The sequence below is a fragment of the Balaenoptera musculus genome, chromosome 10 (assembly GCF_009873245.2).
Source record: "Balaenoptera musculus isolate JJ_BM4_2016_0621 chromosome 10, mBalMus1.pri.v3, whole genome shotgun sequence".
NCBI classification, from domain to species: Eukaryota; Metazoa; Chordata; class Mammalia; order Artiodactyla; family Balaenopteridae; genus Balaenoptera; species Balaenoptera musculus.
The window spans coordinates 90,662,274-90,679,826 of NC_045794.1; the positions used below are offsets into that span (position 1 = coordinate 90,662,274).

The following is a 17,553-nucleotide window of genomic DNA, read 5'->3' on the forward strand; positions in this document are numbered from 1 at the left end:
AGTAGTTGTGGCTCATGGGCCTAGTTGCTCCGCGGCACGTGGGATCTTCCCAGACCAGGGCTCGAACCCGTGTCCCCTGCATTGGCAGGCAGATTCTCAACCACTGCGCCACCAGGGAAGCCCCCCCTCGTCATCTTGATCGAGGATATTTGGGGAACTTTTCTTACTCATGGAGGACTAATACCATCTCCTCTAAGATGAAGATCCTCCCATTGGAATCTCTTAGGTATGTAGATAGCTGCCTTATTGTGATGACAGTAAAATGATTCTCATATTAGCAACAGCAGCAGCAAAACACTGTTGCCGCTCACTCTCTGTCAGGAACTGCACTGAGACCTTTCTATGTACAATCTCACGTCACCCTCACAGCGTTACCATCTCCATTTTGCCTGTAGGTAATGGAGGTTCAGAGATCTGAGTAGTGCCAAGGTTATAAAGATGATAAGAGGATGGATGGGGGGGCGACCGCAGGAAAGGCCCTGGGCTGCTCTGTCCTATCGCTCCGGGAGTGGACACTTGAGTTGGGTAAGGACTAAGGGAAAGAAATACTTCACAGTCACTTCTAGAAATATCTCTTTCCTCCTCTTCCGTATGGGCCCCACAGTGTTCCTCTAGCTCATTTCACAGAGAGCCTGGATCCCTGTGCATGAAGGGAAGTCACAGAGTGGACACAAGTCCCATTTGCCCCACTGGGGGATCCTGGGGATGTAAAGATCAGAGTGGCTGTCCTGCCCCATTCCGGGAGCTGTGCAGACAGGGACACTCAGGATGTGGCTGGCTTGATGACGCAGTGGCAGTTTGAGGCAGGAGGCGACATTGCTCGCTGGGTATGGGCTGCACGGTCAGGGGCTCCTGACACAATCAGGGTGAGCTCCGTGACCCTTCCTCCGATGCAGTGTGCCCCCCCTCCTCGCTAATCACAGCTCGCCAATCACACCTCGCCCAGCCTTTGGACTTGCGGATCCCCATCTGCCACCGCCCAACAGCCTCCCATTAGATCCAGCAGATCCAGCAAGCCACCCTCCCTTCAGGGCCGGAAGCCACAGCACGGGCACCCCTGGATTCGACACCTGGAAGTCCAGAAAAGGAAACCGTCACAACCCGGTGAGAACATTTTAATACAACAGCTCTACTTCATTCCGATAAGGAAACACCTAAAGATACCTCCAGCCGTCCTCTTTTGTAAGATCCAGACCTGTTCATTCCATCTCCACATGGCCAACACCGAACTCGTCACCCAGGTTCATCCACTCTACTTCCCTGTTCATCTCTCGTCCACGTCCTCTGCTCGCCCCCAAGGGCAATACGCTGCTATAGGCCACTATCGTATCTTGCCTGCACTGCAGCAGTAGCCAGCCTCCTAGGACCTGCTGCCAAAACTTTCTTTCAAGGTACTGGTTTCCTGCTTCCCGCTTTCAGAACATCCCCACACCGCAGCCAAAGGAACCTTTTCAAATCTGAAAACCTGAGCATCCTTTTCTGTACCTGAAACTCCGAACTGTCTTTCAGTTACCTTTGGATAAAACCCAAAGCTGTAATTTACAAAACCCTTCATGGTTCTCTTGCCTTATTTCCCGCTCTGCAAACCGCCTAGAATCACGTGTTTATTTGTTCATTTATTAACTGAGCACCTGCCAGGTATTGTTCTAAGTGCTGAGAACACATCAGGAACAAGACAAAGATCCCTGCCCTCACGGTATTTATGTATTAGCAGGAAAGACACACAATGGCCAGGTAAAGCCAGCCACGTCCCCGGTACCTGGGTCTGTCTTGCTTACTGGGTAGAGCAGAACAGCAATCTTAATAAGTAATCATAAACTAGATTAGAAGATGATGGATGCTATAAAAAACATGAAAAGAACAGGGTGTGAGGGAGGGGATGGTATCCCAGGTTGCAGGATGAAAGGGGCCAAGTGGCAGAAATCTCACTGAGATGCTAAGATCTGAGCAAAGACTTAAAGGGAGTTACGGCAGCAAGACAGGGAGAGATCTGGGGGCCAAGCGTTCCCAGCAGAGGCACAGCAGAGCAAAGGACCAAAGGCAGGGCCCACCTGATCTGTTTGAGGATGAGACCTCGATGTTTCTCTCAGCGTCTGCACCGCTTCTCTCTCCGGACCTCAGGCCTCTGGATAACGGCATTCCCTCTAAGTGGGCCATGAAGGCTGACGTCCTCACGCCTCTTTCCTTCACAAGCCTTCCTGACCCTCCCAACCCTCCTGGCCAGGACTGCTTCCCCCCAAACTGTGATTCTACTTCACCCTGAATTCCGCCTTTCAAGGTACTTTCCACACTTTAACGTAACTGTGTGTTGAGTTGGATCTAGGATCTAGTGGTTAAAAGCGTGGGCTCTGAGGTCAGCCTGGGGGCGGCCTGGCTTCCATCCAGGCTCTGCCACTGCCTCACTGTATGATCTCAGGCGCGACACTTAAGGACTTCTGAGGGCTAAATGAGATAGCCTGGCGCCCGACACAGAAAAAGCAGCTAATAGGAATTAGCACGGGGAGGAGTGGGGGGCAGGTCGGCCTGTCTTATTTACTATTTTATCCCCCAGGCCTAGGCCAGATCCAAGGGCTCAAAAGATAATGAATTAATGAAAGAATGAGTGACTGAAGGAACGTGGAAGGCAGGGAGGCAGCGGGTGGAAGAGGAGGGAGGGAAGCAGGGGGCAGGTACGCAGGGAGAGGGGAGGGAAGCAGGATGGGCAGGGAGGCAGAGGGGGCAGGGAAGCAGGGAAGCTTCTGCTCCCCCAACTCGCAGGAGTTTCGGGTTGAAGAACAAGATGAAAACAAAGATGCAGAAGGAAAGGAAGGGGAAGATAATTTATTAAGTACTGTGTAAGGCAGAGCTATTTGGCGACTTAACCACCAAAATGTAGCCTATGGGGCAGTGACTACCATACCATTCTCCCATGTTTACAGCACAAAAGAGAATCAGGGAAGGTAAAGAATGTTCCTAATAGAGTAAGAGAAGGCAGATCCACTTCACCATTAATCTGAAAAATAATTGAAACCTCTTCCCCCATTTTGCCAGGAATAAAATTCTTGAGGTTCCCCCCATGGTGAGCATCTCAGCTTGCCAAATGCAAGCACCGCGAAGCATGTAAGGAGAAAATCAGAGTGTAGTTCCTGGATTCGGAGTGGAAGGCAGCCGGATAACAGGTGTGAAGAAGGGGGAGGAAAGAGGAATAAAGAGGCCCTGGGGAGTTTCCGAGGGGAAAATCAACCAGGAATTAGAAGGTAAAAAACAGAACCAAACAATGAAAACTGGTGGTGAGGAAGGAGCTCCATCAATACTAGGAGTGCAGGAGAATGTTTAAAACCATGCCCAGATGATAAAGAAATGCCCCAGCCTTTTAGTGGAATACTGTGATTGACAACAAAGACCACACACCCTGAGTGGCTCGCTCCCATTAGAATTCCAGAGCCTTCTGAACTAACAGCATGTCACCCATGCACACACTGGCTGGTGGAGTCATTTTAAACCACTTTATGTGAGGCTTTACATCTTTTAAAGTTTCTGTTTCTCTTCCCTGCGGCAAAGCAGTCTCTCAAGTTTAGAAACTGTCAGGAGCTGATGTGAGATGAACAGGACCCTGACCGCAGAGAGTCTCCTCCCCACAAGATGCTTAAACAGGTTACGTAGTCGTCCTGAAAGGCCTTCTTTGATTCCTTTCACACCAGCTAAAGGGAGGAAGGTTCATTTGGAGGTCAGTGAAGGGGCACAGGGAATAAGAACAAACTTAGACACAGGAGAGAGGAGGAAGGAAAGGAGAAGGGAACTCCTGTGGCCAGAGCATCCACTGGGTACCGGGATCAGTGAATCACCTCCTCGGACCTCACGTCACTATGAGAAAATGTGAGCATTTTCCTTGTACAGGTGCAGAAGCGAGGATGAGAGGTTAAATGAACACCCCACGTCAGCCTGCTGATGAGTAGACCAGCAGGGATTTAAACTTGGTGTCTTCCTTTCAAAGCTTCTCCTACCCAACCAGTTCCACTGAGAAAGGGAGTGAGGGGAGAGAGCAGGGGAAGCGGCAAAGGAGGGAGGGGCAGGTCATGACCAGGTAAGAAGGAAAGACACCTGCGGAAAGGTCCAAGAGTGCCAAAGAGCCCTTCAAGGCAAGTGATTATATAACCACAAAGGCTCTACAAATGTCTTTTCAAAAATAATACTTCCAAAGTTCTTCATATTCAGCTTTTTTACATTATTGTACACTTACAGCCATCCCGTGTCCACCCAATGGTTTTGTGGACAAGGCTGTGAGGTAATGGAGCAGACACCCATTAACGGGATCTGCCATTATCCCATACCTGCCGGCAGGAGTCCTTAGAGAAAATGGAACATGGGAAGAATAATGCACGACATCTTGTGCATTTCTCGCAAGGACCCCGCTGGCATTGTTCCTGGTTCACTGAGGCCCAGAGAAGTCGAGTAACCTGCCTGTGCTCACAGAGTCCCTCGGGGAGCCCTGATTCTGGCTTATTCTACTGGACAATGATGGGTACATGGGGAGAGTTCTTGGGGTGCACAGCTACTTTAAACAGGGTGTCCTGGAATGTCACAAGCTGGGCCAGGATTCCGGAGACTGAGGTTTTATTTCTCAAATCCTAGGAAAACCACACTTTCCTATGCCTCTGATTTTGCCTGACACTCCTGTTCTCTAAATGCCTACATCACCATGGGCCCACCCTCTACAAACTTTACATGGTCACCTAGAGTTCTTTCTTATGTCTAACTCTGGTCTCTCCGAAGAGACTCTAAGACCCACCACCTGCTCTTCCAGGGACAGTAGGGTGAAAGGTAGAGAGTACTGAATTTAGAGTTGGACTCCCTGAGTTCAAATCCCAGCTCTACTTAAGAGCTGAGACTGCGGGTAAGCTACCTTGTCTCCTGAACCATCTGTTCTCAAATCTTTAAAACAGGAACATTAACAGTAATTACTTCAAGGGAGTGTCATGAGGCTTAAATGAGTTTACTCAAAGTTTAACAGAGTGGCGGGAGCAGAATAAATGCTTCAAAATGTTAGCTGTATATTTTAAATGGATAACCAACAAGGACCTACTGTACAGCACAGGGAATACTGATCAATATTCTGTAACAACCTAAATGGGAAAAGAATTTGAAAAAGAATAGATGTATACGTATAATTGATTCACTTTGCTGTACACCTGAAACTAACACAAAATTGTAAATCAACTATACTCCAATAAAAATTAATTTTATTTATTTATTTTTTAAACATCTCTATTGGAGTATAATTGCTTTGCAATGATGTGTTAGTTTCTGATGTATCACAGAGTGAATCACCTATACGTATATACATATCCCCATATCCCCTCCCTCTTGCATCTCCCTCCCACCCTCTCTATCACACCCCTCTAGGTGGGCACAAAGCACCAAGCTGATCTCTCTGTGCTATGCGGCTGCTTCCCACCAGCTACCTATTTTACATTTGGTAGTGTACGTATGTCCATGCCACTCTCTCACTTCGTCCCAGCTTACCCTTCCCCTTCCCCGTTTCCTCAAGTCCATTCTCTATATCTGCATCTTCATTCCTGTCCTGCCCCTAGGTTCTTCAGAAACATTTTTTTTTTTTTTAGATTCCATATATATGTGTTAGCATACGGTATTTGTTTTTCTCTTTCTGACTTACTTCACTCTGTATGACAGTCTCTAGGTTCATCCACCTCACTACAAAAAACTCAATTTCATTTCTTTTTATGGCTGAGTAATATTCCATTGTATATATGTGCCACATCTTTATCCATTCATCTGTCAATGGACACTCAGGTTGCTTCCATGTCCTGGCTATTGTAAACAGAGCTGCAATGAACATTGTGGTGCATGACTCTTTTTGAATTATGGTTTTCTCAGGGTATATGCCCAGTAGTGGGATTGCTGGGTCGTATGGTAGTTCTCTTTTTAGGTTTTTAAGGAACCTCCATACTGTTCCCCATAGTGGCTGTATCAATTTACATTCCCACCAACAGTGCAAGAGGGTTCCCTTTTCTCCACATCCTCCCCAGCATTTATTGTTTGTAGATTTTTTGATGATGGCCATTAACACTGGTGTGAGGTGATACCTCACTGTAGTTTTGACTTGCATTTCTCTAATGATTAGTGATGTTGAGCATCCTTTCATGTGTTTGTTGGCAATCTGTATATCTTCTTTGGAGAAATGTCTATTTAGGTGTTCTGCCCATTTTTGGATTGGGTTGTTTGTTTTTTGATATTGTGCTGCATGAACTGCTTGTATATTTTGGAGATTAATCCTTTATCAGTTGCTTCGTCTGCAAATATTTTCTCCCATTCTGAGGGTTGTCTTTTCGTCTTGTTTATGGTTTCCTTTGCTATGCAAAAGCTTTTAAGTTTCATTACGTCCCATTTGTTTATTTCTGTTTTTATTTCTCTTTATCTAGGAGGTGGGTCAAAAAGGATCTTGCTGTGATTTATGTCATAGAGTGTTCTGCCTATGTTTTCCTCTAAGAGTTTTATAGTGTCTGGCCTTCCATTTAGGTCTTTAATCCATTTTGAGTTTACTTTTGTGTATGGTGTTAGGGAGTGTTCTAATTTCATTCTTTTACATGTAGCTGTCCAGTTTTCCCAGCACCACTTATTGAAGAGGCTGTCTTTTCTCCACTGTATATTCTTGCCTCCTTTATCAAAGATAAGGCAAACATTTGTGCGTGGGTTTATCTCTGGGCTTTCTATCCTGTTCCACTGACCTATATTTCTGTTTTTGTGCCAGTACAATACTGTCTTGATTACTGCAGCTTTGTAGTATAGTCTGAAGTCAGGGAGCCTGATTCCTCCAGCTTTGTTTTTCTTTCTCAAGATTGCTTTGGCTATTTGGGGTCTTTTGTGCTTCCATATAAATTGTGAAATTCGTTGTTCTAGTTATGTGAAAAATGCCATTGGTAGTTTGATAGGGAATGCATTGAATCTGTAGATTGCATTGGGTAGTATAGTCATTTGCACAGTGTTGATTCTTCCAATCCAGAAACATGGTATATCTCTCCATTTGTTTGTATCATCTTTAATACCTTTCATCAGTGTCTTATAGTTTTCTGCATACAGGTCTTTTGTCTCTTTAGGTAGGTTTACTCCTAGGTATTTTATTCTTTTTGTTGCAATGGTAAATGGGAGGGTTTCCTTAATTTCTCTTTCAGATTTTCCATCATTAGTGTATAGGAATGCAAGAGATTTCTGTGCATTAATTCTGTATTCTGCTACTCTACCAAATTCACTGATTAGCTTTACTAGTTTTCTGGTAGCATCTTTAGGATTCTCTATGTATAGTATCATGCCATCTGGAAACAGTGACAGTTTTACTTATTCTTTTCCAATTTGGATTCCTTTTATTTCTTTTTCTTCTCTGATTGCTGTGGATAAAACTTCCAAAACTATGCTGAATAATAGTGGTGTGAGTGGGCAACCTTGTCTTGTTCCTGATCTTAGTGGAAATGGTTTCAGTTTTTCACCATTGAGAATGATGTTGGCTGTGGGTTTGTCATATATGGCCTCTATTGTATTGAGGTTAGTTCCCTCTATGCCTACTTTCCAGAGGGTTTTTAACATAAATGGGTGTTGAATTTTGTCGAAAGCTTTCTCTGCATCGATTGACGTGATCATAAGGTTTTTCTCCTTCAATTTGTTAATATGGTGTATCACATTGACTGATTTGCGTATATTGAAGAATCCTTGCATTCCTGGAATAAACCCCACTTGATCATGGTGTATCATTCTTTTAATGTGCTGTTGGATTCTGTTTGCTAGTATTTTGTTAGGATTTTTGCACCTATGTTCATCAGTGATATTGGCCTGTAGTTTTCTTTCTTTGTGACATCTTTGTCTGGTTTTGGTATCAGGCTGATGGTGGACTCGAAGAATGAGTTTGGGAGTGTTCCTTCCTCTGCTACATTTTGGAAGAGTTTGAGAAGGATAGGTGTTAGCTCTTCTGTAAATGTTTGATAGAATTCGCCTGTGAAGCCATCTGGTCCTGGGCTTTTGTTTGTTGGAAGATTTTTAATCACAGTCTCAATTTCAGTGCTTGTGATTGGTCTGTTTATATTTTCTATTTCTTCCTGGTTCAGTCTCAGAAGGTTCTGCTTTTCTAAGAATTTCTGCATTTCTTCCAGGTTGTACATTTTATTGGCATATAGTTGCTTGTAGTAATCTCTCATGATCCTTTGTATTTCTGCAGTGTCACTTGTTACTTCTCCTTTTTCATTTCTAATTCTCTTGATTCGAGTCTTTTCCCTTTTTTTCTTGATGAGTCTGGCTAATGGTTTATCAATTTTGTCTTCTCAAAGAACCAGTTTTTAGTTTTATTGATATTTGCTATCATTTATTTCTTTTTTGTTTTTTTCTTTTTCACACACACACACTGTATTTTATTTTTACAAGAGATAAATAGACTGGACTGAATGTCAATATTATGACATAGTATGAGTGTGTTTCATGTTTGGTAATTGCAATCATTGTTGCTTTTGTTGTGGTCATCCATGTACAATGCTTGGTGTCAGTCTATTTATCTCATTTCATTTATTTCTGATGTGATCTTTATGATTTCTTTCCTTCTGCTAACTTTGGGGGTTTTTTGTTCTTCTTTCTCTAATTGCTTTAGGGGTAAGGTTAGGTTGTTTATTTGAGATGTTACTTGCTTCTTGAGGTAAGATTGTATTGCTATAAACTTCCCTCTTAGAACTGCTTTTGCTGAATCCCATAGGTTTTGGGTCATCGTGTTTTCATTGCCATTTGTTTCTAGATATTTTTTGATTTCCTCTTTGCTTTCTTCAGTGATATCTTGGTTATTTAGTAGTGTATTGTTTAGCCTCCATGTGTTTGTATTTTTTACAGATTTTTTCCTGTAATCGATATCTAGTCTCATAGCATTGTGGTCGGAAAAGATACTTGATACGATTTCAATTTTCTTAAATTTACCAAGGCTTGATATGTGACCCAAGATATGATCTATCCTGGATAATGTTCCATGGGCACTTGAGAAGAAAGTGTATTCTGTTGGTTTTGGATGGAATGTCCTATAAATATCAATTAAGCCCATCTTGTTTAATGTGTCATTTAAAGCTTGTGTTTCCTTATTTATTTTCATTTTGGATGATCTGTCCATTGGTGCAAGTAGGGTGTTTAAGTCCCCTACTATGATTGTGTTACTGTTGATTTCCCCTTTTATGGCTGTTAGCATTTGCCTTATGTATTGAGGTGCTCCTATGGGGGGTGCATAAATATTTACAATTGTTATAGCTTATTCTTGGATTGATTCCTTGATCATTATGTAGTGTCCTTCTTTGTCTCTTGTAATAGTCTATTTTCAAGTCTATTTTGTTTGATATGAGAATCGTTACTGCAGCTTTCTTTTGATTTCTATTTGCACGGAATAAGTTTTTCCATCCCCTCACTTTCAGTCTGTATGAGTCCCTAGGTCTGAAGTGGGTCTCTTGTAGGCAGCATATATACGGGTCTTGTTTTTGTATCCATTCAGCCAGTGTATGTCTTTTGGTGGGAGCATTTAATCCATTTACATTTAAGGTAATTATCGATATGTTTGCTCCTATTACCATTTTCTTAATTGTTTTGGGTTTGTTTTTGTAGGTCTTTTCCTTCTCTTGTGTTTTCTGCCTAGAGAAGTTCCTTTAGCATTTGTTGTAAAGCTGGTTTGGTGGTGCTGAATTCTCTTAGCTTTTGCTTGTCTGTAAAGGTTTTAATTTCTCGGTCAAATCTGAATGAGATCCTTGCTGGGTACAGTAATCTTGGTTGTAGGTTTTTCCCTTTCATCACTTTAAATATGTCCTGCCACTCCCTCTGGCTTGCAGAGTTTCTGCTGAAAGATCAGCTATTAACTTTATGGGGATTCCCTTGTATGTTATTTGTTGCTTTTCCCTTGCTGCTTTTAATATCTTTTGTTTGTATTTAATTTTTTACAGTTTGATTAATACGTGTCTTGGCGTGTTTCTCCTTGGATTCATCCTGTATGGACTCTCTGAGCTTCCTGGACTTGACTATTTCCTTTCCCATATTAGGGAAGTTTTCAGCTATAATCTCTTAAAATATTTTCTCAGTCCCTTTCTTTTTCTCTTTTTCTTCTGGGACCAATTCGAATGTTGGTGCATTCAATGTTGTCACAGAGATGTCTGAGACTGTCCTCAATTCCTTTCATTCTTTTTTCTTTATTCTGCTCTGTGGTAGTTATTTACACTATTTTATCTTCCAGGTCACTTATCCTTTCTTCTGCCTCAGTTATTCTGCTATTGATTCCTTCTAGAGAATTTTTAATTTCACTTATTGTGTTGTTCATCACTGTTTATTTGCTCTTTAGTTCTTACAGGTCCTTGTTAAATGTTTCTTGTATTTTCTCCATTGTATTTCCAAGATTTTGGGTCATCTTTACTATCATTACTCTGAATTCTTTTTCAGGTAGACTGCCTATTTCCTCTTCATTTGTTTGGTCTGGTGGGTTTTTCCTTGTTCCTTCATCTGCTGTGTGTTTCTCTGTCTTCTAATTTTGCTTAACTTACTGTGTTTGGTGTCTCATTTTGCAGGCTGCAGGTTCGTAGTTCCCATTGTTTTTGGTATCTGCCCCCAGTGGGTAAGGCTGATTCAGTGGGTTGTGTAGGTTTCCTGGTGGGGGGGACTGGTGCCTGTGTTCTGATGGATGAGGCTGGATCTTGTCTTTCTGGTGGGTAGGCCTGCGTCTGGTGGTGTGTTTTGGGGTGTCTGTGAACTTTTTATGATTTTAGGCAGCCTCTCTGCTAATGGGTGGGGTTGTGTTCCTGTCTTGCTAGTTGTTTGGTATGGGGTGTCCAGCACTGGAGCTTCCTGGTCGTTGAGTGGAGCTGGGTCTTAGCATTGAGATGGAGATCTCTGGGAGAGCTCTTGCCGACTGATATTACAAGGGGCCGGGAGGTCTCTGGTGGACCAATGTCCTGAACTCGGCTCTCCCACCTCAGTGGCTCAGGGCTGACACCTGGTCGGAGCACCAAGACCCTGTCAGCCACACGGCTGGGTCATCCTGGAGAAGATGGACTGAAGGCAGGAGAAAGCTAGAGGATAGGAGACCTGTCAGAAGGCTTGTTTGATGAAATCAGGCAAAGGATGGTGACATCTGTACCTAGGCTGTACTTGCAAAGTGGAAAAGGGTGCCTCGGGAAGCCGGAGTGCGCATTTCTGCCTTTTTGCACTGACTGATCTGGAGTGCTGAACAAGCCAGGAAAGTGCCCTTAGCAGATGTCAGATTGGGGCCCCAGGTTCAGCTCCAGAAACCCACTTTGCTGCAAGTCAGCCTTTGGCCTCTTGGATGGCCTCTTGGGCAAGGCACTGCTCCACTCACCATACCTGTTTTGAGGCCAGAACTTGACACTATGGCAATAGGGTCTTCTTAAAGGGAAGGTGTTTGTCCATATGAATACAAATACTAACCTGACTATTCAGCATGGCTTTCTTCCAAAAGCTTTAAATTAAGGCTGCACATTTATTATTTATGCCTTTACAACAACTTCCCCAGATTGCTAGAATCAGATATTATTTCCAAATTTTTATGGAAAACTACGGCACCCAAGGGTCAAGCTGACTCATGATCGGCAGCCACACCTTAACTAAGATGCAGACCCCGCCTCCCAGGTGATGGGCATGCCCTCCTCCATGCCATCAGGAAGCCTGGAGGGGACGCAGCAGGTAGCAGAGAGAGCACAGACTCCAGAGCCAAACAGTTTGGGTTCAGCCATGCTGTGCAATAGCTCTTTGATCATGGGAAGTTATTTAACCTCTCTTGGACCCAGTTTATTTTGATTTTCAAATGTGCAAAGCTTCTAGCTCAGTGCCTGGAACAGAAGAAGTACTTAAGAAACAGTAGTTACTTTCCCTTTGCTTTACAAATACTCATTTTATCCGCCTGCCTCCTTCCCATCTCCACGTGGATGTCCAGTTAGGTATTTCAAATTTAAAAATGCCCCAAACCAAACTCCTGATCATCCCCCATAACCTGTTCTTCTTGCAGCCTTTTCCATCTCACATGTGCCACCTCACCCGTCCAGCTACCTTGGGGCATCCTCCACTCCTGTGCCCCTGCTCCCCACATCCAATCAACAGGATATCCTGACTATCTGACCTTCAAAATGTACCTAATATGATGACGTCTTTCACCCCTACTGCCGCATCCAGGTCTGAGTCCACAACATGGCTCACCTGGACGATTGCAACCATCTCAGAAATCGTTTCCGTGGCCAGGATGATCCACTAAAAATGTAAATCAGATCACCTCACTCCTCTGCTCAAAGCCAGACATCAGCTTCCCATATCTCTGAAGGGAAAGACAACATCCTCCCACTGCCCTACAAAGGTCCCCGTGATCTGACCTCACCAGCCCCCGCCCCTCTGCTGGGCTCACTCTGCTCTGTTCTGAACTCCATCTGAGTCCTCAAATAAGTCAGGCCACATCACTCCTGAAACTTCACACTTGCTGTTCCTTCTGGCTAGGACACTATTCCTACCCTTCCTCTAGACAGCTGGCATGCCTGTCATCTCAACTTCTTCAGATTTTTGCTTAAATGTCACTTTTCATGTAAGATCTTCCATTATGACCCTATTTGCATATTAAAATAATACACGCACACACACACACACACACACACACAGAGGCATCCCTTATCTCCTTTCTCTAATTTCCACCTGAGCACTATTCACCACCTAATACACTATATATTTTATTTATTTTTTTGTTTATCGTCTCTCTCCCCCTATTCACATATACACTCAAATGAATAGGGATTGAACTTGATTTATTCTTGCAACACTCCCAACAGTCAACAAACTATTTGGCAGCTAGTAGGAGCTCAGTAAATGTGACTCCTAATTCTAGCCATCAATGGCATGTCCGATTCTTCCTATTAAGAATCAGAGGCTCTGAAAATCCTCCAGCAGGTGGAGCAGGCTTGATAAGGGTGCAGATGCTGAGGGGGGAGCATCTGCAACTTAGGGGAAGTCAGGGCTCAGGGAGCACGTGCACATCCCCAAGAGGCACACAAAGCTGCCCACGGCAGAGGCTGAGGATGGTCTAAGTCCTCACAAAAAGCTTCTTACTAGGTTCTCCACGTAATGACTTTAGGTAAGGGCGATTTCACAGCATCCTTAAGGAGTCAAGCCTATATGGGACTGAACACAAGAGCCACTGCAGCCCCAGGTAAGTAGCTGTTCCAAACCAGAGAAAAACCAACAAGGCCAAACTGCATCAACATCACTCAAAATGTTTACAGTGAAGATGTCAACTGCGATTGCCTTTATGAGAGGGGAACTCTCCCTCTTGGATCAGAGCATTCTACATTTATGGGTCTGTCCTAAGGGACTTTCTTCCTGTACCATGACGTGGCTTCTAATCATTCCAGTTTAGAAAGAAAGAACCACACACACACACACACACAAAACAAACCCTGTACAAAAGAGTACCGTATGAAAAAGATAAGAGCTTATTTTCTTTTCACTTCCATATTTTCCCAGAAAAGTTAGGGTGGGCATGGGAAAACCTCAGATGTTTTATACTCACTCCTTTGATGGTGATAGATAAAAGCGGAAGACAGTATGCCTTGTTTGTGAGCTCCTTGAAGGCAGGTGTCCTGTTCTAACAACAGCATCTAATATATTCCAGTGGAGGCCTAACTAATGCTAGAAATGGACCAGTGAGAGAATGAACAAATAAACGAAGCCTATTAAATCAACTCCACGCATTCAAATTTCCCCTGCTATGACCTTGACCCATATATTCTGCTCTGCCCCAGAAACTGCCTTGAGTCTCAGAGTCCTCCTCCGAATCCAAATCCCTGGGCCAGCTCTGGGAGCAACAAGAGCCTTGAGAGCCTTCCCTTCCACAGATGATATGGGGCGGGTACGACTTAACACCAGCATTATTACTGTTGTTATGACTGGCGACACAACCCCACCAGCACTGTGGCATGTCCTGGCTGGAACAGAATAAATGTGATTTCCTAGTTACAAGGCTACAATTAGTGGCCACCTGTTCCAGGGATTTTGTTGAGTTACACTTATCCAGGGGAGACTTGCAGTTCTGAATGAATATTTCAGAGTGAGTTTCTTGGGAAGCAGACTCCAGGATGGGAGTGAGCACGCAGGAGGTTAACTTAGGGAGAGCTCTTGGAACAGCACCTATGAAAGGGAAGGAACACCAGCAGGGCTGGGCAGAGGGAGAAATGGAGCTGCCAGGCGGACTCCAGGGAAGGTTACAGTGGATCCTGCAAGATCCCACGTGCATCAGTCGGTCCATGATGTGGGGCGCCCCAGGAAGGGGGCATGGCCCCAGGCGAGGTGACTCTCTTCGCCTAAGGTCATCCCGAAAGGGGGCTGAGAGCTGAGCCCATCTGCAGGCGACGCTCCCAGCAGCTGGAGGAAGAAGCCCTTTATTCCAGAGGGGAATGTGGGCATCCACCGCGCACAACCACTACTCTTATCCGGCAGGACAGACACGATCATCACCACCGCGCACAACCACTACTCTTATCCGGCAGGACAGACACGATCATCACCTCTGCTGTGATACTGTCCCAGCTTTAGCCCCTTCAGGAGAGGTGGTTAACTCTCACTCCCCTTCACTGCTCATCTTACAGCCAGAGCCCACTCCTTACAGCCAGTGACGCCCAGTGGGGACGCAATAAGCGCCTGTTGAATAAATACATCACTGAATACTGAACATCAGCATGAAAACAGGAATAAAATATGGGGTTGGCCAAAAAGTTCGTTTGGGTTTTTCCATAACATCTTATGGAAAAATCCCAAAAGAACTTTTTGGCCAACTCAACCACATAACTATAGAAAAACTGTCCCCAGTGAGTTCAATGTAATCAGAAAAAACCAGCAGACCTGATAGGGGGACTTGAAAAGAGATGCAGAGGGAAGCCAACACACACAGGCATTCTGGTCTCAGCTCCGGGTGGAACCTTGCATCCTACCAAGCTTCTGTTCCTTTACTTGTGAAATAAAGAGACAGATCCAAACATTCTATGAAGAAGAGATCAGAAAGCTGAGACACACTCCATTTCAACAGCTTTGCTAAATGACTAGTAAAACTAGTCCCATTATTGACACGAGTAAGGAAAGTTTTGATCCTGACAAGGAAAAGAGTCCAAGGGTCAGAGTGTTTTCCCCCATGGTGTGCTGAGGACTTTTTTCAATTACCCCAGAGCTGGGAGGCCCCCAGAAGGAAGCAGGCAGAGACTGGAGTGGGTGAGGAATTTACTCTTCTGTCCGTGAACGGAAACAGAAACCAACTGGAATATCCTCTGATTCACGAAAATGCTGTGATTTAAAATCACTAAGCAGTATTTCACCTTCATAGGATAAGGAGCTATAGAAAAGAGGCAGGAGGGATTTTAAACACAGAAGCCAGAGTGCAGAAGCCACAAGAAAAAAAATCTCACCGCCATATTTATCTCTCATGGTATTTGTCTAATACTGAGAATATAAAATTAAAAAATTATGCAGTTTTAAGGAAGACCCCTGGAAGAGGGGTATTAAATAATAGTCCAAGGTTTGTGCTAACTTCCACTTCTCTCATGCATCCACACCAGAGTCATGTACACCCATCGGGCTCACAATTTCCCACCTTATACCCGCACATACCTTGGGGCAGTGACAAGAGCTACAGAAACCAACTAGATTAGAAGGAACATTTTAAAAAGCCAAACTTATATACTTCTTTAAAATGATAAACCACAACATTAATGAAAGCCACAAGGACATTTGCAAACACTCTATAATCAATGCCCATGACCACCACCTCACAGGCTTTCTCGGCAATCAAAGTATCATTTGATAAAAAGAGAAAACTGATAAATGCATGTCTCCACACCAGGAAGTCAACTCAATTATCTGCATACAAAATACACACATTTGATATTTGTCTCTTACCAAGCAATTCAGCAACCTTCAATTGGGTTCTTCCTATGAACACAGACCTTACCTCTTCAATTATTAAAGAAACACAAGCAAATTCCAGTTTCACATGTTTCAAATGGCAGTACTAAAACTGATGCTCAACTCTATTTATAATTCCTTGTCTGTTTCATTAGAATGACCTCATTAAGAGTTGACCTCACACTGGGGAAAAAAAATCACTATTCTTGACATGCTGACACCTTCAAAGATACCAGGAAAAAAATGAGCTACCATTACCTTTGAACTTGTGGAACACAGCCCAGAGCTCTGCAATATCGGTGGCAAAGGTGATGTCTGTGTCAAGGACGATGACCCTCTCCAGGTTGGCAGGAAGAGTCTTGGTGAGGACAAGCTTCATCAGACCGTAAATCCCAGAGTAATGTTTGTTGGGGATCCAGGAAACTTCAGACTAGACAGGGCAGTGAAGAGAGGGAGCAGGAGAAAGGAAAACAAATCACTGCATTAATTTTTTTGTATAACCATTATAAGTAGTGCCTGGTACATAAAAAGCATCAAATAAAAATTTGTTGAGTAAATGAATGAATATTTTCTTAAAGATTTGTTCATGTAACTTCATGGCATATGAAGTTCTTTTGGAATAAAATGTATCCGAATCAAGGGAGAAGGAAAGTACTGTTTATGAAATAACTATCACATGCAAACACTATGTTCAGATTTTTAAAAATAAGATCTTTGTTATTATAGAAATTATATAGGCTCATTGGAGGAAATAAGAATATGCACAAAACAAGAAATAAAGGTTTCAAAAATTGAATCATACTGTATATATTTTTTGCAACCAGTAGCTAATTGTTCCCGGGTAGATATATTTCTTTAAGTCATATTCCATTTCTGTGTCATTAAAAATGACTATTCAATGGTACTGTTATGCTTATCTATTTTGTTAAAGCTGTAAAGGAGCTGGTCATCATCTTAAGATCTGAGGTCTGAGGGCTTCGAGTAATTCCCTCCAGTGGGTTTTATATAACTCTTTTTCATGTAAGCCTTGGCCTTGGGAACTCAGCTCACTTTCCTCTCTCCCCTGAGAATCTGCCTGAACTGAAGCTTGGCAATCATCGGCCCATGCTGCAGAGCCGTGCTATTTAATCAGACCTTTGATTAACTTATTCATCTATTTTGGTTACCATCAAAGCAGGAGAGCTTGGTGAGACTGAACACCAGCACGTTGGGTTAAGCCGTCTAATTAGATGGCTCCAACTCCTGACTTTAATTTTTACACACACGCAAGGCACTCAGATGCATTACAGAACCGTAGGACTACAGGAATAAATTAATCTCAACATGAGCCCAGGCCTGAATGTCACTCCAAGTCCCCGACTTAATACATAATCAATTAAGTTAGAGTGTTCAATTAGAGGTAAAGGAAGCATTTGAATGAGTTTGTATTCAGAAAGAAAATCCCAGAAAGAAAACTAAGGAATCTATAGGAGGAAAGAACGTGTGGTGAGAAGCATATGCATTTGTCATAAATGGCTCCTTCTCTTAGAAGCAGCATGGAACACGCTCTGCCTCTGTCGAAATCCTGCTCTTCCTCCGAGTTCCAACTTAGAAGGTACCCTCCAGCCGCCCCTCCCC

The 17,553-nt window shown here is 43.6% G+C and overlaps 1 protein-coding gene across 3 annotated transcripts in view; it reads right to left on the bottom strand.

Moving 5' to 3' along the window:
- Nucleotides 1-17,553, bottom strand: part of LARGE1 (LARGE xylosyl- and glucuronyltransferase 1) — a 598,897-nt gene that overhangs the window by 228,638 nt on the left and 352,706 nt on the right. For all 3 annotated transcript variants that reach the window (XM_036864771.1, XM_036864770.1, XM_036864769.1), the window contains exon 6: nucleotides 16,195-16,366. In XM_036864771.1, coding sequence (XP_036720666.1) covers nucleotides 16,195-16,366 — 172 coding nt within the window. The remainder of the gene's footprint in view (nucleotides 1-16,194; nucleotides 16,367-17,553) is intronic.